Source organism: Squalius cephalus (assembly GCF_949319135.1).
Source record: "Squalius cephalus genome assembly, chromosome: 2".
Classification (NCBI taxonomy): domain Eukaryota; kingdom Metazoa; phylum Chordata; class Actinopteri; order Cypriniformes; family Leuciscidae; genus Squalius; species Squalius cephalus.
This window is the reverse complement of record NC_137123.1, coordinates 63,947,900-63,974,250: the sequence shown is the minus strand read 5'-3', so window position 1 is coordinate 63,974,250 and position 26,351 is coordinate 63,947,900. Positions and strand designations below refer to the sequence as shown.

The 26,351-nt window shown below is 38.2% G+C and overlaps 3 protein-coding genes across 4 annotated transcripts in view; 2 read left to right on the top strand and 1 right to left on the bottom strand.

Moving 5' to 3' along the window:
• cenpe (centromere protein E) overlaps positions 1–3,416 on the top strand; it is a 45,111-nt gene extending 41,695 nt beyond the window's left edge. The window contains exons 53-55 of one of the 2 annotated variants that reach the window (XM_079896132.1): positions 315–568; positions 2,166–2,222; positions 3,032–3,394. In XM_079896132.1, the coding sequence (XP_079752258.1) occupies positions 315–568; positions 2,166–2,222; positions 3,032–3,150 (430 nt within the window). In that variant the 3' untranslated portion in view covers positions 3,151–3,394. Of the gene's footprint in view, positions 1–314; positions 569–2,165; positions 2,223–3,031 lie in introns of both variants that reach the window. The other variant, XM_079896133.1, reaches the window with a different exon arrangement.
• Positions 3,417–3,904: 488 nt separating this feature from the next.
• Positions 3,905–22,997, top strand: tmem255b (transmembrane protein 255B). The gene is made up of 9 exons (XM_079896156.1): positions 3,905–3,986; positions 6,471–6,613; positions 7,453–7,515; positions 14,228–14,317; positions 14,402–14,479; positions 15,094–15,179; positions 15,256–15,415; positions 20,458–20,607; positions 20,976–22,997. Exons 1-9 carry the CDS (start codon positions 3,947–3,949, stop codon positions 21,198–21,200), a joined length of 1,035 nt encoding a protein of 344 aa, XP_079752282.1. The 5' UTR covers positions 3,905–3,946; the 3' UTR covers positions 21,201–22,997.
• Positions 22,998–23,312: 315 nt separating this feature from the next.
• Positions 23,313–26,351, bottom strand: part of gas6 (growth arrest-specific 6) — a 31,691-nt gene continuing 28,652 nt past the window's right edge. The window contains exon 15 of the mRNA XM_079864024.1: positions 23,313–24,225. Within this exon, the coding sequence (XP_079720150.1) occupies positions 24,074–24,225 (152 nt within the window). The 3' untranslated portion in view covers positions 23,313–24,073. The remainder of the gene's footprint in view (positions 24,226–26,351) is intronic.

Genomic DNA, 26,351 nt, shown 5'->3' with positions numbered 1-26,351 from the left:
TCATAAATGTTTCTTGAGCATCAGATCATCATATTAGAGTGATTTCTGAAGGATCATGTGACACTGAAGACTGGAGTAATGATGCTGAACATTCAGCTTTGATCACAGGAATAAATTACAATTTAAAATGTTAAAATAGACCAGTCATTTTAGATTGTCATAATATTTAACGATATTTCTTTTTTTCTTTTTCTTTTTTCTTTTTTTTTCAAATAAACACAGCCTTGGTGAGCAGAAGAGACTTCTTTTAAAAACATAAAAAAATCTTACAGATCCAAAACTCTTGACGTGTGTGTGTGTCCCTCCTCCTGTAGTCTGGTGAGCAAGCAGCAGGAGGAGCTCCACAAGTGGAAGCGTCGAGCGTATAAGATCAAGGAGAGCGTGAGAGACGCTCCGTGTACGCCGAAGAAACGGCAGCCGGCGCTGAGCGAGACTGAGCTCAACTCCCCGAAGAGAGCCTTCCTCGACTCTCCCAAGAGCAAGATCTTCGACACACGCTCCAGCGTTCCCATCTCCCTCGGCCATCCCACTCAGTTCTTCGACAACTCCAGCCTCGGGACCGTGCCAGGTACTCGCTCCGCACCGCCATAACCGACCCTGACCAACCCACTGCAGCGTTTCCCCTACCACTGTAGCAAACACACACACACGCACACATACACACACACGCACACGCATAACGTATTTTTGCGATGCAGAAAACGCGGACGGAATCCAGTCATAAAAATGGAATTTACTGTATAACGTGGAATTTCACGGAATTTGTGATTATTTTGATGAATAAATATAAAGCAGTTCAGTACACTTAAAATCAAATGGTGATATAGAATAGTGTGTGTGAATATTAAACGCAAAAAGACTATTTAAATACGAATCCTGCATGTTCTGTGTGAATTGACTCGTTCAGATGACGCGCAGTTTCATTTACATCACACACACATATATATATATATATATATATATATATATATATACACACACACACACACACACACACACACACACACACACACACACACACACACACTGAAGCACGAATGACGCTCGTGCTGTTTTTTGCCTATACGAGGACACGAATGCATGAACTTCAGCTCCAGACTCGAGGTCTACAATCCACTGAACTGACGCGGCGAGATTTCGTTTTTCTGTGATGCGGGAAAACACTGGAACTTTCTCCAGATGACATTTGGAAAGACTGAATCATTCTAGAACAAGCGGGGTGATTTGAGTTCATCTGCATGGAAAATGCGAATTAGAGCTGCTTGATTAATCATTTAAAGATCGTGATCTTCCTAAATGACAATGAATTCGTTAAAAAAACGCAGATTCATCCAGTTCTGAGTGTTTGAGTGAGTCATTGAATCAATCGTTCAAACCAGTTTTCTTTAAATATTCATTGTAATTTATGCATTTAATATTTTTCTCAGAATCTCTAGTAATTTCCATCTTATTTTTTTTAGTTGGGTGAATCTGATCTCTCTTTGAAACAATGAAAACGTGATTCTCAGTTTATCCAGAATTGTGCAGCTCTAATATAAATAAATAAATAATAAAATTAAAATTTCACTATAAAAAAAAAAGCAACTTCAGTTTTTTCTTTTTTAAAGGAAAAGCTTCAGTGTAATAAAAATATTTTAAGATATACTTAAAACAAAGATTTTTGGAGTAGGTTTAATTAGCAAATAATACTATTTTCGTTTCTTTGAAACTTTCTTTTTTTCCTTAGGCCACTTTCCCACTGTTTGACTAATTCTGATGGCTATAAAATTACAATAGATTTGATTGTGATACACTAATACATTTTACATAGTAATTTTATTTTACTGAAATTATAGTTATATTTACGTCTTAATTCTCAACCGGTAAACATCAAGCTTTTATTTTGACGGGTTGCTGGCTAATATAAAAATGCGCTGCTGGTTTCAGAGTAAAGCGCGGCACTGCTCGTTCACACACACGCACACACACACACACACACACACACACACACACACACACACATCAGGTGCGTAAATGACGTGCATCACTCGGAAACCGGTGCAGTGTGTATTTAATGACAATCATACTAAGCCGTATGGTGATATTGATTGTGTGGATGTCTGGCACAGGAGTTTTACATGCTCTGTGTGTGTGTGTGTGTGTGTGTGTGTGTGTTGTGATGTCAGAGGTGTCGTGTTCGTCGGCCGGGCCGCTCCTGGATTCCTCTGACACTGATGACGAGGGTAAACTGCACGTGTGTGTGTGTGGGGGGGGTTCTCACTAACTTGCTTTTTGGGACACTGTGTTTCACACTGGGTCTGGTGAGGAGTGAAAGGAACAAGGGAAATGAAGTCAGATCCTGCTGATTATGAATATTAACGTCTGGTTGCCGGGTTGTGGCGTCGGGGAGAGAGTCTCACGTTTGTCACTGGAATCTCGTCTCTTCTGGTTCGGACACGGTTTCTGTTACAGTCACTTTATTGGGTTTTTATTACTTTGACCATTTGAGGTTTAAAAGATGATTAATACTCATAAAGTACTGTTGATCTGACCCCACTGACACACACTCGCATGAGAACACCACGACCTGAGCTGAGTAATGAACGTCTTCAGCTCCAGCTGTGAGCAGCTCTACAGAGGATCATGTCATTATTCAGCTCAATAACGGTCAATGCTGCAAAATTCATCAATTATGAAAAATTCAGTTAATCTCTAAACACAACGGCGTTGTCATTCAGACCGATTCAGCTCAGTGTCGATTTAATTCAGTTCAAAAACAGCTCAATGTTGCAAAATTGAATAATTATGAAAAATTCAACTCCACTAATTGAACTTTGTAATATTGAAACCAATTAAACTTAACTGAATCAACATCTAACTGAATTGAGCGGAATAATATTAATTGAATTTTTCATAATTGATGAACTTTTTAGTTTTGAACGTCGTAATTGAATAAATTGATCTGAGTGATGACACTGTCTCCTGTAGAGGTGCTTTACAGCTGGAATTACTGTAATTTCATAATGATTAATTGAAATGAATGTTGTTTCAGAGTCCAGCGCGAGATCGAGCGCCGCTCCGCTAGACGACTGGTGGCAGATTCCCAGCGCTTCTGCCTCAGAGCCCGACACCGATGCTAACGTCAACGCTAACGCCTGCCCGACGCAGTGACGGCGCTGATGCTAACGTCAACGCTAACGCCTGCCCGACGCAGTGACGGCGCTGATGCTAACGTCAACGCTAACGCCTGCCCGACGCAGTGACGGCGCTGATGCTAACGTGAACGCTCTCCTGAACTCAATCACTGTCTGTCACTCATCACTGATCCTCTTCACAGCTGGAGCTTCTGATTCTCTTCTGAACTTCATTTCTCTTTTTTATGTTGTGGTGTGATGTTTTATGTAAATAAAGTCCTAAATAAAGTATTTCTCTGCTTGATTATTGAAATCCATTATTGTATTTCAGTTAGATCGAATGTTTTATGGTTTCCTTCATGAAATTCAAACTGGGCTTAAAAGGAAGTGTAAAAAAAAATTATAAAAAGATTGAGTAAATACATTTGATTTAAATAAATTTCAACTAAAATGAAAACGTTTGGTTAAATAATTAAAATCAATCGAGTCTGGAAATATATAGAGCATTTTTGTCTGTTTTTAAAATGTTTTTAGGCAAGTGTTGTCATTCAAAGTCTGTCTTGAAAAACTTTACTTAACAGTCAGGCTTTAAGCTCTAATTTCTTTTTTAGCCCGTAAAATAGAGAGTGTGTGTGTGTGTGTGTGTGTGTGTGTGTGTGTGTGTGTTCGTGCGCGCGCCCCGCCCGTGCGTCACCGTCAGCTCCTCAGTCGCGTGAGTTTTTGTTGTCAGTCCCGCGCGCGACACTTTACCTGAGAGGAATTATAAACGCGGAGGAAAATATAAACTTTATTTTGTGGATAAGATTCTGTGTGTGTGTGTGATATCAGACGCGATGCAGCAGAACGCGCCGCAGACCAACGCGGATCCAGCAGGTGAGGACTTATAATAATACATTAACTAATAATCATGTTATTAGATGAGCGTTTGTTCTCATGATAACATGATGTGATCTGTAATAACCGTCCATCAGAAGAGCATCTGTGATGAGAAGTTTATAAACGCCACAGAGATGTATATTTAATTAAGAATAAAGACTGCGTTTTTAATGTTCTTTTTTGTAATGTCATGCATTTAAAGATTATTTCATTTATTTAAAAAGTGCAATTCTATTGAGAAACTAAGTTATATTTATCTAATAGTTGTATTATGCATGAAGTTAATTTAACTTGTTTTATTTTTAAACCTCAGTTATAGAGTTTTGCATTGGTGTGTTTAACAGATATCACTGTTTGACACGTTTACTGTCCGTTTTGTTTTTCTAATGTCAGACTTCAGTCAAGCCAATTGTTTTTGTGTATTAAAAATTGTTTCCCGGCAGTTTTACAGATATTAATGTTTATAATATCTTCATATAGTCGCGTATTTAGTCATAGTTTACGGTTTGCGTCGATATACACGAGATTTGCTATAATCCTGCAAACGTTCTCGAATATATGAACAAACGTTCGTTCAGTACATCAATCATAGGACGTTTTTTTTCTTGGATGTTTTACATTTTCTGAAACATTTTAGTCGGATGTTTGTTTAACGGTTTTTAAATGTTACTTGTTTCAGAACCTTCAGAGAACATTTAAAAGTAACATTCCAATAGTTTCAGCAAAATCATCCATGGAATGTCCCTTTAAACGGATATTTCGCCCAAAAATGAAAATAATCCCATAATTTACTCGTTCTCATGTCAGCTGTACATGACTTTCTTCTTTAAGCCGAACACAGTCGGAGTTATATTAAATATATCCTGGCTCTTCCCAGCTTTATAATGAGTTTATATAATTGCAGCCCAAAAAAGTGCCTTCATCATCATAACAATAATCCACACGCCTGCAGGGGTTAATACAGGCCTTCTGAAGACAGGAAGCATATCCTTGTTTATATCTTTATAAATGTAATCACTGGCTTATGGTAACGCCGGTGTCGTGCCGAAAAGTGATGGTCTGCCGAAAATTGATTGCATTATTTATTGCAATAAGTAGAGGCTTCAATCATTTTGTTGTAAGTAGAATACTGCATTTTATGGGTTTTCGACATTTAAAGGTATTTTAACAGGTAAAAAGGGCTGTATTGGTTGGTACACAACAGGTAAAATAATGCAGAGTCATAAGGATAATTGCAAAAGAGATCATGTCTTGCCGTACGCGAGTCGAGTTCCAGCAGAAGAGTGACCTCTGACCCCACGCATGATGTAGGAGTACTGTAAGCTCAGGTGAGAGTGGACGCCTCTCACGGTTCAAACAAACTCAAGCTCCTCCCACTTTTCCTCTTTAAAAATCCTCCTTTTAGACTCTAATTCGTGACCGGTGTTTTGCCCGATCCTCTGCGCTTCTGTGTTCGTCAATACATCATGCGTCGGGTCAGAGGTCACTCGTCATGCGTCGGGTCACTATTATCTGTATTGCTCACAATACACATGGTTTCACAGCAGCTTTACAGAAAGTCACACTGTTACGTACAGTACTGTGCAAAAGTCTTAGGCATGTTAATATCCCCCCCCCCCCCCCCCCCAAAAAAAAAAAGGTTGTAAGTCAGTTATTTATCTTTAGCTGTAGTGTGTCAGTAGGAAATATCAGTTTACATTAATTGTAATAATCCAGTGAGATGTGTGTATGCACAAGGAGTCTGACAACAGCCGGTCTGATCTGATCTCACCATCATCGAGTCCGTCTGTGATTACATGAAGAAACTGAAGAAACTGAGACAGACTAAATCCAGAAGAACTGCAGGAACGTCTCCGAGACGCTTGAAGAAACCGTCCTGCAAAGCTCCCTGAGAAACTATGCGCAAGTGTATCTGGACAAAAGCTGTTTTAAACGCAAAGGGTCGTTACACCATATATTGATTTGGATTAGTTAATAGAAGTTATAATTTGTTGAGGTCAGTTTGTAAAGAGAGACTACACGCCTGCACACATATTCAAACACACACACCTATAGACTAAACACGTAATAGATTCACATTTTTGAAGTTTACACAGAGATGATCACGTTTTTCAACGTCTGCACATTGGATCCTATTTCAAGGTTTGCGTTCTCGAGCTCCAAACACTGTTGTGTGAATGAGCGGCCGGAACACATTAAGAGTTTCTGTTTCCTGTGAGAACGGTGTGTGTTAGCGATCCCTAAGTTAATAACTAATGATCTTTACAACGGAAGTGAATCAATCAAAACTAACTTTATCTGGACAATAACTTTATTCTAGATCTGCTGTAAAGCCTAAACACTGTTACTGTAATCTCCTGTTATCACTGTAAAGCTGCTGTGAAACTCTATACTGGTAAAGCGCTGTATAAATGAAGTAGACTCTCGACAATATAAAGCAGTCCAAGATGTGTGTGTGTGTGTGTGTGTGTGCGTGCACAGATGTGTTCGTGAAGCGCCGGCGGACGGCTCTCTGGTGTTCGGTGTCTCTGTTCGGACTCTCGGTTCTGGTTCTGGTGGTCGGGCTTCTGTCGGCCACACACACGGATAACGTGGCCGTGTCTGGATACTATCCCGGGATTATAGTGAGTGAGGAGAAGACTTCACACTTCATTACTTTAATGAACTCTTTGTTTTGTCCTTTCATTAGTGCAATAAAACACCAGGACAGCCGCAGTTTGAGCCTTAAAGGTGCAGTGTGTAATATACAGGAGGATCTGTCGACAGCGGAGCCGATCACGACCCCCCTGGGGCCCTCGTGAGCCATGAGCCCTGACCCCTGAGCCGTGAGCCATGTTACCCATTTGTGTGGTTTAAAGGGTTAGTTCACCCAAAAATGAATGTTCTGTCAGTAATTACTCGCCCTCGTTGTTGTTCCAAGACTTTCCTTCATCTTCGGAACACAAATGAAGATATTCCTGGGGGGGCCTTGAGGAATTTGCGGTTATGTGTTTATTAGCTTAGAATGAGGCATTTCTCTCTACACACACCGCGGGTCCGCTTACATCCACATGTTTCTACGGTGGCCCTGAACGGACAAACGCGTTTCGTCACTATGTTGTTCTTCTTGTAAAGAAGCGAGCTAAAGTCAGCGAATAAAACACTGACACAATGATGAACAGGTGACAATAATATTCGCAATAACATCGTTTTACTGAATAATTAAGCAAACATAATTTCTTAATTTATCTTTGTAAAGAAACCTCATTGTTTAACTGGCTACTCTCTGCTGTCTCAGACGATGACATCACTTCCTGTCGCCACTGTAACTTCTGTTGGGTGCAATTCACAACCTCACCACTAGATGCTGGTAGAGGTTACACACTGCACCTTTAAAGTCTGTCATTGTTTGGCTAAAAGATGAAGTCAAGTTATTATTGCATGCTGAATCAAGTATGTTGTTTTGTTCTCTTGTTGACGGCAGCTGAGCTTCGGAGCGTTCCTGGGAGTCGTTGGTCTGAACGTGGTGGAGAATCGCAGACCGATGGTGAGTACCAGATCAAAACCAGCCAGAAAATGTCTTTACGGCCTATTTTAGTCGCGGAGTATCGGCTCTCTGAGGGACATAATGGCTCGTCAATACAATTACAGCCTGTGTATTTCAGGTGCTGTTTGTTTCTGTCCTTGTGAAATATAGTTCGGATAGTATTACTCGTGAGAGATGGGCCAGTAAACTGTGTTTACACCAGGGAACACGAGGCACATCCGCTGTCAGATCGATGAGCGATTGGACACGCGCTCAGTAATGCTGAGCGTAATTGGCTGACAGATCAGGTGAAGTTTTAGATGAATCAGATTAGCATTGATGGCTAGATGAAGCTAATGGAGCCGCCGCGTCCTTCCTTCAGTGCCTGTCCTGATCAACTCAACGCAGATCACCAGACGTGAGCCTATCTAAAACTCACAGGCATGATGCTAAGGTGTTGCTATGTGACCGTAATGTGTTCAGTGTGGTTCCCAAGGTGTTGCTATGAGACTATAATGTGTTACGTGTGGTTACTAGGGTGTTGTTATGTGACTAATGCATTCAGTGTGGTTGTTAGGGTGTTGTTATGTGACTAGCAACCACATTGAATGCATTAGTCACATAGCAGCACCCTAGTAACCACACGGAACACATTACAGCCGCATGCATAGCAACACCTTAGTAACCACATTGAACGCATTAGTCACAGCAACTCCCTAGCAACCACACAGAACACAGAGCAACACCTTAGCAACCACATTGAATGCATTCGTCACATAGTAACACACTAGCAACCACACAGAACACATTAGTCACATAGCAACACCTTAGTAACCACATTGAACGCATTAGTCACAAAGCAACACCCTAGCAACCACACATTAGTCACATAGCAACACCTTAGTAACCATATTGAACACATTAGTCACATAGCAACACCCTAGCAACCACACAGAACATATTACAGTCTCATAGCAACACCTTAGTAACCACATTGAATGCATTAGTCACATAGAAACACCCTAGCAACTACACAGAACACATTGCAGACACATATTAACACCTTAGCTACCACTTTGAATGCATTAGTCACATAGAAACACCCTAGCAACCACACAGAAAGCAGTGGTCACATAGCAACACTCTAGTATCCACATTGAATGCATTAGTCAGTAGCAACACTCTAGTAACTCTAGTAATCACACAAACACATTACAGCCACATAGCAACACCTTAGCAACCACATTGAATGCATTAAGGTGTTGCTATGTGACTAATGCATTCAATGTGGTTGCTAACACACACTCCATCAGAATGATACCGTGGTGAAGGGAAGTTGTGGGTCTGTAACCATGGAGACGTGTCGTTAGTCTGTGTGACGTCCGTGTGTGATTTAGGCTTCTGTTGTGTCCTGAGCTCTGATCCCAGTACAGCCTTTAACATTTAATGAGCACACACACACACACACACACACACACACACTCATTCACAAAATCAACATGCACACGCTCCATTACACAAGGCGGTTCTATAGGTACAACACACACACACACACACACACACAGTAAGCTGAGACCAGGCGCTCGGATGAACACATTAATGTGCAACAGCCCGTATCACACTGCAGCTTTAGGTTTCATTTCCTGAAGACACAGTCCCGTGACCTCTGACCCCTCGGAGATTGGAGGAAGTGACCAGAACATTGTTGCCAGTGAGTTTGGAGGTCAAACGCTGCAGAATCACGACTGTAATAGAACGAGCCGTCAGGATGATGATGATTCAGATGTTCTCGTATCTTCACCTTCAGCCTCAGAGAACAAGATCCTCAAGCATCATCCATTATGTAGCGCTTGGTTAGAGAAAAAGTGAGACAGCCTTTCAGTAAAGACAATGTTAATCTTAGTGTGAAGAACATTTTAATCATTCTTCCATCAAAGAATCATGAATGGATTTGTTAATGAATCAGAATCGTTCAGTTCTTCACGACTCAGTGCTCATTCGTGTTTGAATCAGAATCGTTCAGTTCTTCACGACTCAGTGTTCACGGGTTTTTTTGAATCAGAATCGTTCAGTTCTTCACGACTCAGTGTTCATGCGTGTGTTTGAATCAGAATCGTTCAGTTCTTCACGACTCAGTGTTCATGCGTGTGTTTGAATCAGAATCGTCAGTTCTTCACGACTCAGTGTTCATGCGTGTGTTTGAATCAGAATCGTTCAGTTCTTCACGACTCAGTGTTCATGCGTGTGTTTGAATCAGAATCGTTCAGTTCTTCACGACTCAGTGTTCACGCGTGTTTGAATCAGAGCCGTGTGTGTGTGTGTGTGTGTCAGTTCAAGTCACCTTTATCTACACTCACCTAAAGGATTATTAGGAACACCATACTAATACTGTGTTTGACCCCCTTCCGCCTTCAGAACTGCCTTAATTCTACGTGGCATTGATTCAACAAGGTGCTGAAAGCATTCTTTAGAAATGTTGGCCCATATTGATAGGATAGCATCTTGCAGTTGATGGAGATTTGTGGGATGCACATCCAGGGCACGAATCTCCCGTTCCACCACATCCCAAAGATGCTCTATTGGGTTGAGATCTGGTGACTGTGGGGGCCATTTTAGTACAGTGAACTCATTGTCATGTTCAAGAAACCAATTTGAAATGATTTGAGCTTTGTGACATGGTGCATTATCCTGCTGGAAGTAGCCATCAGAGGATGGGTACATGGTGGTCATAAAGGGATGGACATGGTCAGAAACAATGCTCAGGTAGGCCGTGGCATTTAAACATCCCCCACACCATTACACCACCACCACCAGCCTGCACAGTGGTAACAAGGCATGATGGATCCATGTTCTCATTCTGTTTACGCCAAATTCTGACTCTACCATCTGAATGTCTCAACAGAAATCGAGACTCATCAGACCAGGCAACATTTTTCCAGTCTTCAACTGTCCAATTTTGGTGAGCTTGTGCAAATTGTAGCCTCTTTTTCCTATTTGTAGTGGAGATGAGTGGTACCCGGTGGGGTCTTCTGCTGTTGTAGCCCATCCGCCTCAAGGTTGTGCGTGTTGTGGCTTCACAAATGCTTTGCTGCATACCTCGGTTGTAACGAGTGGTTATTTCAGTCAAAGTTGCTCTTCTATCAGCTTGAATCAGTCGGCCCATTCTCCTCTGACCTCTAGCATCAACAAGGCATTTTCGCCCACAGGACTGCCGCATACTGGATGTTTTTCCCTTTTCACACCATTCTTTGTAAACCCTAGAAATGGTTGTGCGTGAAAATCCCAGTAACTGAGCAGATTGTGAAATACTCAGACCGGCCCGTCTGGCACCAACAACCATGCCACGCTCAAAATTGCTTAAATCACCTTTCTTTCCCATTCTGACATTCAGTTTGGAGTTCAGGAGATTGTCTTGACCAGGACCACACCCCTAAATGCATTGAAGCAACTGCCATGTGATTGGTTGATTAGATAATTGCATTAATGAGAAATTGAACAGGTGTTCCTAATAATCCTTTAGGTGAGTGTATACAGCGCTTTTTACAGTACAGAGTGTTTCAGAGCAGCTTTACAGAGATAACAGGAGAATAATGCAACAGAGTTTGTTTCTAGAAGAAAATAGGGTCACAGTCCAGCTTAAGAAAGTTCAGTGATGGTTCATTTCTGTTGTAAAAAAGTTATTAATTTAGTTCATTTATATATATCGTCGCTCTAGAGAAAACCGTGATGTCATCGTCCAGCTCAGTTCAGTTCTCATATAATGGTGTCAGTGCCTTTATATTTATCAAAAGGCAGATCAATAATATTGTTGAATATTAAATTAAATGTAAATGTCCCCAACTAAGCAAGACAAAAGCCAAAGGCGACAGTGGCAGTGTGTGTGTGTGTGTGTGTGTGTGTGTGTGTGTGTGTGTGTGTGTGTGTGTGTGTGTGTAGACGTGCATGTCTGTCTTATTGCCGGTCTCCCTCGTTGGTTCAGATGTTGTCAGTCGTAGAGCTGGTCTGAACTGGACTGGTATACTGGAGTGACTGGTAAGCAGAGAGCCGGTGTTGGGTTTCTGACATGGAGCTTCTCACATGCATCTTTAAAGCGTCAGCGTTCAGAGTCTGTAGGTTTCGCTCTCAAACTCGTCTCTCCTGGAATCGCTCCCGAAAAATTGAAACGCAACAAGCAAAATGCCATTAATAAACAAATCGAGCGCCTGGAAAGCTTTAGTTGGTGAAACTCAGGCCACATGCAGGGCTGAAAGTAAAGGATTACATGTTATCGGGACTGTGCAATCAGACTCCACAAATGAAGTACTTGTAATTAGATCAGATTACATTTTAAAATACTTGTTCGTGTTTAAATCTTTTTATTTGGTATTTTAACAGATGATCATTTGTAATTACACTTTTTTTTTTTTTTAATGCAAACAAATAAAACATACTAACAAATATGCATGAAAAAAAACACATAGGGGTAATAATAATTGGACAGAAACATTTTAATAAATTAGGGAAAAAAAAAAAAAAACTTTTTAATTAAGTGATTATGTGTTTTTTCCCAGCACCCCCTTTGGCTGAAGCACTGATGCTGGGAGTTCAGTAGTCGTGACGTGATTAGCTCTGAGTTCTGATGGTCATCAGTGACTTGCAGTAATTCTGAGAGACGATGTGGATTGGATCGAGGCCAGTGTTGGTTTCAGGTTTAATGAGCTCAGAGCACTCGTTTTATTGGCTTGTTCTGGAGGTCATGTGATGTTTTCCTCCGGTTCGTTTATCACCAATGAATTTAGTTAGCGTAATTAAGCAGGAAAACGACACGGCCGTAAATCTGCAGTCGTTTAATAGCTCATTTAATGAGTGATTGATGTTGATCCGTGATGTGCGGTTAGCATGAGAGGATGTTAGCTAGCGCTCGGGTTAATCATGTTTCACAGCGCTTATGAGTGATTGACAGACACTGACTCTGAACTCACACACGTTAGATAGATTTAACTTTACTTTATGTGTCATTGAGTTCATCTTCATCAGAATATCAGCTCATTTGCTCAACTTCAGGTCAGCTTTATTTCTATAGCGCTTTATACAATAGATTTCCAAAGCAGCTTCACAGTCATAAACAGGAAAATAACAGTGTTCAGTTATAAAACAAAATCATTTCAGCAATAAGAAGCTGTGAAGAAGAACGCATCATTGCTCAGATCAGCTCAGTGCCGATGTGAGGATATTTGCTAGTTAAGGCCGTTATTAAAAGTTTATTCTGCAAAACATTGACCACAAATCATCTTTTGAAGGAGAAATGTGGGATATTAGATAATTGTTGGTTAAAGTTTAGATATGTTTATTTAATTGAAACATGTACTAAGAAAATGTACTTAGTTATGTGTGCAAATGATAAATAAATGAATTATAACACACTGTTAGGGTTAGAAGAGTTGGTTAGTCTAACACCGTCTCCTAGCCAGCCGTGACTATCATGTGTGTGTGTGTGTGTGTGTGTGTGTGTGTGTGTGTGTGTGTGTGTGTCTCATTCAGATGCTGTAAGAGTCGCAGGGATCCGCTCATGTGTGTGTGTGTGTGAGAGTTTTATCTGGTCAGTATTTACGGCTTCAGCTGCTCAGAGCTCTTGATTAAACACACCCAGCGACATGATGGCACTCAGTGTGTGTGTGTGTGTGAGCGCGACCTTTCCTGCGTGTGCCTTTCCTGCGCGGGACAGTAAATCACCCATAATGCACTGTGCCAGCAGACTCTACATTTACTTTATTACTGCAGTCAGAGTCTCGAGTTCACCTGCAGAAAACACTCTCACACACAACACACACACAACACACACACAACACACACACAACACACACACAACCTTCTGCACTGATGGGAGAAGCCTGATGGGTTTGTGATTTTAACCCTGTAAAGCCTGACGGATGGACATGAGCCTGCAGTTCGCATGTGTGTTTTATATTGAGCATCATTTGTGATACATCACATGACTCATATAGTATCAGTTAGAGACCTTAGAAATTAACATCAGATTATACAGCGCTTTACCAGTATAGAGTTTCACAGCAGCTTTACAGTGATAACAGGAGATTACAGTAACAGAGAGTGTTTAGGCTTTACAGCAGATCTAGAATAAAGTTATTGTCCAGATAAAGTTAGTTTTGATTGATTCACTTCCGTTGTAAAGATCATTAGTTATTAACTCAGGGGCCGCTAACACACACCGTTCTACAGAAAACAGAAACTCTTAATGTGTTCTTAATGTGCTCATTTACACAACAGTGTTTGGAGCTCGAGAACGCAAACTTTGAAACAGGATCCAATGTGCAAGTGTTGAACATTTTTGAAAACGTGATCATCTCTGTGTAAACTTCAAAAACGTGAATCTGTGAAACGGTGAGGCCTATACAGCAGGCTTTATAGGGTTAATAAATCAGCATGAAGTCTCAGTCTTCTCTCCTCTATTGTGCCGTATATCCGAGCGAAACGCTTCTGGAACAAGAACAAATGTGGGCGGGGCTTGATTGTGTCTGTGGGGAATTGATTGGATGGTTGTGGTTTGCTATTGGCTGATGTCATGTGAGTGACAGGTTATAGCCCCGCCCTCGTCATCAGAGAAGAGAAGAGATGCTGCAAGAGGAACTGATTCTGATTCAAGATTACCAGGAACATTAACTTAACACCGCGATGAATAATAAATACTGCAATATTCTATACAGTGTTGATTAAACACGTGTTTGTCCGTCAGCTGGTGGCGTCCATCATCTTCATCAGTCTCGGTGTCGTGTCGTGTTTCCTCTGCTCCATCATCGACGGCATCATCGCGGCCGAGTTCATCGTGAGTATCTGCTCACATGTGTCTCTCTCGCTGCTCATGCAGAAAACCATGAGTTACTGTGTGTGTGTGTGTGTGTGTGTGTAGGACAGGAGGCCGCTGATGGAGGGCCGCTGTGAGTTTTACTCCAGCTCTTCTTACTCCTACGACAGCTACTACACTGAGGTGTGTTCATCTCAACTCATGACTTCACACTGTTTTCCTGCTCACATCATGAACATTAATCAACCCTGCCACTGTAGGTTTGTAGCTCATGAAGCGCTAACACTGTTCATAACTGTGAGAATCAGTCGCTGATCATGTGCTCTGCTTCCCTCTGCTGGTCAGATATAAACGTTACATCAGTTTCATTCATTTACATTGACATTTAATCATTTAGCAGACGCTTTTATTACAAATGAGGAGAGCAATAGAAGCAGTGAAACTAACAATAGGACAACAATATGTAAGTGCTGTGACCCTTCCTAGTTTAGTCTCACGCAGTACATGTACTACTTTATTTTTTAGATAGATAGATAGATAGATAGATAGATAGATAGATAGACAGATAGATAGATAGATAGATAGATAGATAGATAGATAGATAGAAAATAGAAGAGAAGGTGTTAGTATTAATGGATCATTGTCATTCATTATATATACATTTCAATTTAAGTTTATTCATTTGTCAAACAATTATCCAACATGAGGAACATCACAAGCAGTCTGTCATAAAATCTACAATATTCATAACACACAATGACAAGTTTAAAGAGCTTGTGTTGATGTTCTGTGATCAGGTTCCCTGTAATGCCTACGGTAAAGAGTGTAAACTGAAGGTGAAGAGCAACACCTGCTATTGCTGTGACTTATTCAACTGCGACAGGTGAGCGACGCTCCTGAGTCCCTGTGTGTTACAGCACAGTGTGTGTGTACAGTAACTGTGTGTGTGTGTGTGTTAGTGTGGACTATCAAGTGCACTACTACGAGTTCACGGGCGTCAGGAGCTGCTGGGACGTGGTGAATCTGTACCGTCTGATGTGGGCTTGTGTGACGCTCAACGTTCTCGGTGTGTTTCTGGGAATCATCACCGCTGCCGTACTGGGAGCCTTCAAAGACCTGGCGAGTCTTCATAACATTAACAATTCAGTTTCATAACATTCACAATTCAGTGTCATAACAATCACAATTCAGTGTCATAACATTCACAATTCAGTTTCATAACATTCACAATTCAGTGTCATAACATTCACAATTCAGTTTCATAACATTCACAATTCAGTATCATAACATTCACAATTCAGTGTCATAACATTCACAATTCAGTGTCATAACATTCACAATTCAGTTTCATAACATTCACAATTCAGTGTCATAACATTCACAATTCAGTTTCATAACATTCACAATTCAGTGTCATAACATTCACAATTCAGTTTCATAACATTCACAATTCACAGTTTCATAACATTCAAAATTCAGTTTCATAACATTCATAATTCAGTGTCATAACATTCACAATTCAGTGTCATAACATTCACAATTCAGTTTCATAACATTCACAATTCAGTGTCATAACATTCACAATTCAGTTTCATAACATTCACAATTCAGTGTCATAACATTCACAATTCAGTGTCATAACATTCACAATTCAGTATCATAACATTCACAATTCAGTGTCATAACATTCACAATTCAGTTTCATAACATTCACAATTCAGTGTCATAACATTCACAATTCAGTTTCATAACATTCACAATTCAGTGTCATAACATTCACAATTCAGTTTCATAACATTCACAATTCAGTGTCATAACATTCACAATTCAGTTTCATAACATTCACAATTCAGTGTCATAACATTCACAATTCAGTTTCATAACATTCACAATTCAGTGTCATAACATTCACAATTCAGTGTCATAACATTCACAATTCAGTTTCATAACATTCACAATTCAGTGTCATAACATTCACAATTCAGTGTCATAACATTCACAATTCATTGTCATAACATTCAGTTTCATAACATTCACAATTCAGTGTCATAACATTCACAATTCAGTGCCATAACATTCACAATTCAGTGTCATAACATTCACAATTCAGTGTCATAACATTCACAATTCAGTGTCATAACATTCACAATTCAGTTTCATAACATTCACAATTCACAGTTTCATAACATTAACAATTCAGTTTCATAACATTCACAATTCAGTATCATAACATTCACAATTCAGTTTCATAACATTCACAATTCAGTGTCATAACAATCACAATTCAGTGTCATAACATTCACAATTCAGTTTCATAACATTCACAATTCAGTGTCATAACATTCACAATTCAGTTTCATAACATTCACAATTCAGTGTCATAACATTCACAATTCAGTTTCATAACATTCACAATTCAGTGTCATAACATTCACAATTCAGTTTCATAACATTCACAATTCAGTATCATAACATTCACAATTCAGTTTCATAACATTCACAATTCAGTGTCATAACATTCACAATTCAGTTTCATAACATTCACAATTCAGTTTCATAACATTCACAATTCAGTTTCATAACAATCACAATTCACAGTTTCATAACATTCACAATTCAGTGTCATAACATTCACAATTCAGTTTCATAACATTCACAATTCAGTTTCATAACATTCACAATTCAGTGTCATAACATTCACAATTCAGTGTCATAACATTCACAATTCAGTGTCATAACATTCACAATTCAGTGTCATGACATTCACAATTCAGTTTCATGACATTCACAATTCACAGTTTCATAACATTCACAATTCAGTGTCATAACATTCACAATTCAGTTTCATAACATTCACAATTCAGTTTCATAACAATCACAATTCACAGTTTCATAACATTCACAATTCAGTGTCATAACATTCACAATTCAGTTTCATAACATTCACAATTCAGTGTCATAACATTCACAATTCAGTGTCATAACATTCACAATTCAGTGTCATAACATTCACAATTCAGTTTCATAACATTCACAATTCAGTGTCATAACATTCACAATTCAGTGTCATAACATTCACAATTCAGTGTCATGACAATCACAATTCACAGTTTCATAACAATCACAATTCACAGTTTCATAACATTCACAATTCAGTGTCATAACATTCACAATTCAGTTTCATAACATTCACAATTCAGTTTCATAACAATCACAATTCACAGTTTCATAACATTCACAATTCAGTGTCATAACATTCACAATTCAGTTTCATAACATTCACAATTCAGTTTCATAACATTCACAATTCAGTGTCATAACATTCACAATTCAGTGTCATAACATTCACAATTCAGTTTCATAACATTCACAATTCAGTGTCATAACATTCACAATTCAGTGTCATAACATTCACAATTCAGTGTCATGACATTCACAATTCAGTTTCATAACAATCACAATTCACAGTTTCATAACATTCACAATTCAGTGTCATAACATTCACAATTCAGTGTCATAACATTCACAATTCAGTTTCATAACATTCACAATTCAGTGTCATAACATTCACAATTCAGTGTCATAACATTCACAATTCAGTGTCATAACATTCACAATTCAGTGTCATAACATTCACAATTCAGTTTCATAACATTCACAATTCAGTGTCATAACATTCACAATTCAGTGTCATAACATTCACAATTCAGTGTCATGACATTCACAATTCAGTTTCATGACAATCACAATTCACAGTTTCATGACATTCACAATTCAGTGTCATAACATTCACAATTCAGTGTCATAACATTCACAATTCAGTTTCATAACATTCACAATTCAGTGTCATAACATTCACAATTCAGTGTCATAACATTCACAATTCAGTGTCATAACATTCACAATTCAGTGTCATAACATTCACAATTCAGTGTCATAACATTCACAATTCAGTGTCATGACATTCACAATTCAGTGTCATAACAATCACAATTCACAGTTTCATAACATTCACAATTCAGTGTCATAACATTCACAATTCAGTGTCATAACATTCACAATTCAGTGTCATAACATTCACAATTCAGTGTCATGACATTCACAATTCAGTTTCATAACAATCACAATTCACAGTTTCATAACATTCACAATTCAGTGTCATAACATTCACAATTCAGTTTCATAACATTCACAATTCAGTGTCATGACATTCACAATTCAGTGTCATAACATTCACAATTCAGTTTCATAACATTCACAATTCACAGTTTCATAACATTCACAATTCAATTCAGTGTCATAACATTCACAATTCAGTTTCATAACATTCACAATTCAGTTTCATAACAATCACAATTCACAGTTTCATAACATTCACAATTCAGTGTCATAACATTCACAATTCAGTTTCATAACATTCACAATTCAGTTTCATAACATTCACAATTCAGTGTCATAACATTCACAATTCAGTGTCATAACATTCACAATTCAGTTTCATAACATTCACAATTCAGTGTCATAACATTCACAATTCAGTGTCATGACATTCACAATTCAGTTTCATGACATTCACAATTCAGTTTCATAACATTCACAATTCAGTGTCATAACATTCACAATTCAGTGTCATAACATTCACAATTCAGTGTCATAACATTCACAATTCAGTTTCATAACATTCACAATTCAGTGTCATAACATTCACAATTCAGTGTCATAACATTCACAATTCAGTTTCATAACATTCACAATTCAGTGTCATAACATTCACAATTCAGTGTCATAACATTCACAATTCAGTTTCATAACATTCACAATTCAGTTTCATAACAATCACAATTCACAGTTTCATAACATTCACAATTCAGTGTCATAACATTCACAATTCAGTTTCATAACATTCACAATTCTAAGGTGTCATAACATTCACAATTCAGTGTCATAACATTCACAATTCAGTTTCATAACATTCACAATTCAGTGTCATAACATTCACAATTCAGTTTCATAACATTCACAATTCAGTTTCATAACAATCACAATTCACAGTTTCATAACATTCACAATTCAGTGTCATAACATTCACAATTCAGTTTCATAACATTCACAATTCAGTTTCATAACATTCACAATTCAGTGTCATAACATTCACAATTCAGTTTCATAACATTCACAATTCAGTGTCATAACATTCACAATTCAGTGTCATAACATTCACAATTCAGTTTCATAACATTCACAATTCAGTTTCATAACAATCACAATTCACAGTTTCATAACATTCACAATTCAGTTTCATAACATTCACAATTCAGTTTCATAACATTCACAATTCAGTGTCATAACATTCACAATTCAGTTTCATAACATTCACAATTCAGTTTCATAACAATCACAATTCACAGTTTCATAACATTCACAATTCAGTTTCATAACATTCACAATTCAGTGTCATAACATTCACAATTCAGTTTCATAACATTCACAATTCAGTTTCATAACATTCACAATTCAGTGTCATAACATTCACAATTCAGTTTCATAACATTCACAATTCAGTTTCATAACATTCACAATTCAGTTTCATAACATTCACAATTCAGTTTCATAACATTCACAATTCAGTGTCATAACATTCACAATTCAGTTTCATAACATTCACAATTCAGTTTCATAACAATCACAATTCACAGTTTCATAACATTCACAATTCAGTTTCATAACATTCACAATTCAGTTTCATAACATTCACAATTCAGTTTCATAACATTCACAATTCAGTGTCATAACATTCACAATTCAGTGTCATAACATTCACAATTCACAGTTTCATAACATTCACAATTCAGTTTCATAACAATCACAATTCACAGTTTCATAACATTCACAATTCAGTGTCATAACATTCACAATTCAGTTTCATAACATTCACAATTCAGTTTCATAACATTCACAATTCAGTTTCATAACATTCACAAATCAGTTTAATAACATTAACAATTCAGTTTCATAACATTAACAATTCAGTTTCTACAGTGCTTATACAATACAGATTTACAGAGCAGCTTCACAGTAAGTGATATCAGCTCTTACATGATGTGTGTGTGTGTGTGTGTGTGTGTGTGTGTGTGTGTGTGTGTGTGTGTGTGTGTGTTCAGGCTCCTGTGACTCACAGTCACATGACACCCAGTCCGGCTCCGCCCCCTCATATCCTGTACAATCCCAGTCAACACCTGATCTCCTACACCGGCTTCTGCCCGTCGGGACAAACGCTCCCCGCGTACCCGAACTACTCGCTACCCATGCAGGTGAGCGTCTCTGGCTGAGTTTTACTACGGTAATGCTTCTGCACATCAGCATGGAATATTGATTAGAGTGGGAATGATTTTCATTAGATACAGAATGACATCACTGGTCAATCATTATAAGTCATAAGAAAGTCATACTGTTATGCCTATGATGGAGTAGCACGTTAGTTTTCTATTAACAGATTTAAACGTCGGTCGGTTTTGTTCCGTTAACAGATTTGATTCCATTAAGACATTTTAACATTTTAAACATTTTAAACATTTTAACAATTTGATTAAAATGTTTAAAAAGGCATCTGCTAGAAAGTCAACACACAATGCTTTAATCTGGTCTAATCTGAGGTTATGTTTGATTGTTTGTCCTCCAGCATCTGAACGGTTACCCGGCTCCATCCGCAGCTCCTCCCGTCCCCGAGGTCTCGAACTCCCCGTCCGACGAGACTCAACCGGCGGCTCAGAACGGGACGAACCCGACTGGACCGACCCAAACCCAGCCTCAGGACACCAGCGCATACATGCTGACTCCAAACGCTCCCTCGCTCTACGCTCACTCCTTAGGGCCCTTCGAGAAGCCTCCTCCCTACGCCTGCTGAAACACCTGGACCGCTGACCCCTGACCCCTGAAGACCTGTGTGACACTCGCCGCTAATTACCTCTGTAATCGTCAGTGTTTCTCGTAGCAAATGTGATCGATGTTGTTCTTCGGTAGTTTCCAAAACCTCTGATCTTTCATGTTTAACCCTCATCCTTCCCTCGCGTTTTGGAACAAATCCTTCCCTCGCGGCTCAACTTGACCCGAAGCCCTAAAATGATACTTTACAATTTTTTTTGTCCAGAAAGCTTATTTTATTTCATTTTGATACTATTTTTTCTATTTTTTGATGCAATTTTTTTGGAGATTTTTTTATTTTTTATTTTATTTACCTTTAAATAACTAGTTTTGATAATAAATAAAGAGTAATTTAAGCACATTCCTCACATTCTTTCTACTTATATTCAAAATAACTCACAATTTCATGCATAACTCTTTTAATTCAGCTCTAAATATCTTACATTGAGTGTCTTTGACCTCTTGTGGAATAATAATAATAATATAAGATGATATTTGATGACTCTAGATGGGCTTATATCTCTATATGGAGTAAATGAGCTGTTCCTCTGGGTCCTAAAGCCAGTTTCTCTTCAGTGTGCATTCACATACACATGTAGACATTATAAAATATTTTTTTTGGTAAAGTTTTTGCATTTTTAGTTTGAATTTTGAGCATTTTAGGTGTTTCTATGTGAACTGAAGCATTCCTCGCATTCCATTCATTCCTAAGAGGGTCAAATTGACCCGTGAGTGAAGGATTCGTTACTTTTTAAAATTTCAACCACAAAACTCCTCGAATCCATTAAATATTTGTGTGTATTCGTGGTTCAAGTGCGACAAAAGTCCTGTGGTCTTGACCCCTTCGATGAACACTCAATTTTTTTAAATATGTCAACAAAAAATGTCCAGGGAAGGATGAGGGTTAACTCCCTGTTCCTTTGGTGGATCTTCATTGTTTGATCCGTTTTAAACTGTTGTATTGTGAAATGTGTCCGACTCTAGTCATAACTCAAGCGCACAACACAATGCTTTAGTCTTCTTCTACGAGCAGATCTAGTCATCAGTCTGAAGAGAATCTTGCTGAGAAAGTTCATGTCGACGTTTATATCAGATTCCTGAAAAACACACATATGGTTTCATAACAGGTTCCATTAGTTAACTACATTAGTTAACATGAATAATTAACTCTTTCCCTGCCATTAACTGAATTTTCCAGCGATCCGTGTTTTCACTATTCCACATCTTCTGAAAGAGTTCAGAATCTCCAGACCAGAAGCAGAAACGAGCGATAGAAGCTTTGCTGACGCACATGTAAATTAAAACGCGATCATCAAACTTTAAACTTCATTCAGTTATGTTGTGATTTATATGCTGTTGAACAATGAAGAGGAAACGACTGTGAAGCTTTGAGGTGTTGATGGACTCGATCTGTGTGTGTGTGTGTGTGTGTGTGTGTGTGTGTGAGAGTGTGTGTTGATGGCCTCGATCTGTGTGTGTGTGTGTATGGATGGACTTGATCTACTCCATCTGTTTATGATCATTGTTCTGAATCCCATCTGGACGAAGACTTTGACAAAAACATCATTTTCTCAGCTTTTTGATGAATCTTCCCCACATTCAAGCGTCGATAAAATAATGCATGAATCTGGAATAAAATGTTTTTTAAAAGCAGAGGCTCTGGTCTTTCTTTTGATATATTGCATGTTCAGATATTCATACAGAAAATTAATCTGGATGCCATGAAAGTTTTGTGAAAATAAAACAAAGATGCTGGTGGTGGCTGGCAACTTTTACTAAAAAATGCTGGCGGGGAAAGAGTTAATAAATACTGTAATTAGTTAATGTTAATGTATTAACTAATGGGACCTTATTGTAAAGTGTTGCCTCTTGTTTTCACAAAAATATGAATGTAGTTTTTTTCCTTATGTACAAAGGCACTTAAAACTTAAATATCCCAATTTATATGGTTATTAATTTATTGTTTTGTTCAAATATTCATGTGGGTTTTTCTTGCACACAAACGATATTCCCATGTGATTTTGTTTGCAGTATTTGCATTGTCCTCATGTTTTGTGTCTATTCAGCATCTATACAACCACAACAACCACTTTTTACCTTATAAAACTCATTTATAATGTCATTGTGTTTTATTTGAAGATAACATTACAGAATGAGAACTTTAAAAAAATAAACGCCCCAATAGAGGTGGAAGATTTTTTAGGACGTCACTGCTGAAGAAAATGAAACACCCTCACAAAATATTAAGGTTCAGAAGTTTTTTTCTTAAAAAATCGGAACTTTAGTTTTTCTGTTAGTTTTTTGAGTCCCGAAAGTATCAGTGTAAAGCAAAGTAACACTAGTTACTGCGAGCCACTAAATGTCTGTGGAATTAAAGGACATACATTTTCGTAATAACAACATCCGCCTTTATTTGTTTTCAACAAGCGTTTCAGTCTCACACACAGAGCGAACATGAACGGAATACAAAACAACTTCAACAATAAAAACAAGATTAAAAAACTCAAAACGCGGGACTAGAAAAACAACTCAAACCAGTGAATGAAACCATGATGAAGATGATGATGATGAAGTTGAGCACCTACATCGAGGCCTGAAGGCCTTTATTGATGAGCTTGGCTGTTTTTAAATCGTCCTCCTCTAAAAGCATTTTACAGTGGCATATGTACAGATACAGTATTTTCCAGCACACTCTCAGTAGCTTGTGTTCGATTGGTCTAATGTAAGCGTGTCAGTGAGTAATAATACATCAATATGGCTGTGCTATATGTGCGTGACGCGATTGTGACGAGGATCAGATCCTGATTAAGCGGATCCTCTCGCGGTCGAAAGCACTTCGATGGCGTTTGGTTTCTGTTATTGCTCCGTGTTCACCAGAGGACAGGAGTGAGAGCGGATGTCGTTGTGCTTGTGTTGGGCTTCGTCCACATCCATCATCTGACCGTTCACTCGCACGTCCATGCATCCCGTGAAGAAGGCCGACACCGGGGTGGACACCAGAGAAACATCTGCACCAGAAAACATCATTAGCTCTGTAAAGCTGCTGTGAAACAATCTATATTGTTAAAAACTCACACATACATGAAGGGGACTTGACAAGATGGTCAAATCAGTATATACAGTCAAACCAAACATTATTCAGACACCAGATATCATTTTTCATATGTTTTCACTAGTGTGATCAGGACACTATAGTTCATTTCTGTGAGTGAGGAGAGCAGAATAAAGTAAACTGTGACATATTACACCCAATAACTCTTCATACAGAGACTACCAGTGACATTGGGAGCAGAAATGATTGGGACACTTTGAGCTGATCATGTTTTGCTGAAGTGTGTTTTCTTTAATTGCTAATGCTCTTTTTACACACAGACTGAACACAATGAAGCATTGCTTGGTGATTGGTTGAGCTAAACTGGTATTATCTAATTGTGTAGTTAAATTTAACAGCTGACAGATATTCAACATAATTCATGTGTGAGACAGTCTAACAGAAGGACAGACAAAACCAGTCAAATATCAACTGAGTTCATAACTCTGAGCTCTTTAGTACCATTTTCTAAACTATAGCGAATAAACTGATAATGTGAGAAATGTTGAAGCTGTGTGAATAAATGTTGGCTTGACTGTATAATAATACTAAAGGCCACATGTGAAGGAACTGCCCAATACAGAAAGCGGGATTTCAGGGGTCACGTTTTAAGATCATTTGCTTTTTAAGATCATTTCTTTGTTGAGCAGGATGAAAAATAGACAAAATCGCATCGGTATATGTTCAATTTTAATATTAAATTCAGAAATAATTGCAAGTACTGGGAAAAAATATAAACACTAAAAACTTATTTTAGTTCTCGAAAATCATGAATTAGTTCAAATAATTTTTTAAAGCAAAACACAAACTGACGTGGGAAAAAAGTTAATTGCATTGGAATAAAACCTAATGCACGTTTCAGGTGATATAAAACATGATATATTGGAGAAAATAAGATAATGTTATACACTGCAAAATTATATCATGGCATGTGTGCATTAACTAACTAATGTATCTGTCTGATTATTATAATAAACTAAAACAACAACAAATACAGAAACAAATGACACATAACTCCTGTTTATCTGTGAGGACGCACATCAGCAATTGACAGTGTTGAGTTAACTCAAAAGGAACTGATGTGAGACTAATATAAGACTGAAGTGAGACAAATGAGAGATGTGAGACTAACATAAGACTGATGTGAGACTGATGTGAGACTAATGAGACTGATGTGAGACTAATATAAGACTGATGTGAGACTAATGAGACTGATGTGAGACTAATGAGACTGATGTGAGACTAATATAAGACTGATGTGAAACTAATGAGACTGATGTGAAACTAATGAGACTGATGTGAGACTAATGAGACTGATGTGAGACTAATGTAAGACTGATGTGAAACTAATGAGACTGATGTGAGACTAATATAAGACTGATGTGAGACTAATAAGACTGAAGTGAGACAAATGAGAGATGTGAGACTAACATAAGACTGATGTGAGACTAATGAGACTGATGTGAGACTAATGAGACTAATGTGAGACAAATATAAGACTGATGTGAGACTAATGAGACTGATGTGAGACTAATATAAGACTGATGTGAGACTAATGAGAGACTAATGAGAGATGTGAGACTAATATAAGACTGATGTGAGACTAATGAGACTGATGTGAGACTAATATAAGACTGGTGTGAGACTAATATAAGACTGATGTGAGACTAATGAGAGATGTGAGACTAATATAAGACTGATGCAAGACTAATGAGAGATGTGAGACTAATATAAGACTGATGTGAGACTAATGAAACTGATGTGAGACAAACATAAGACTGATGTGAGACTAATGAGACTGATGTGAGACTAATATAAGACTGATGTGAGACTGATGTGAGACTAATATAAGACTGATGTGAGACTAACATAAGACTGATGTGAGACTAATGAAACTGATGTGAGACTGATGTGATTGATGTGAGACTGATGTGAGACAAATGAGAGATATGAGACTAATTTAAGACTGATGTGAGACTAATATAAGACTGATATGAGACTAATGAGAGATGTGAGACTAACATAAGACTGATGTGAGACTAA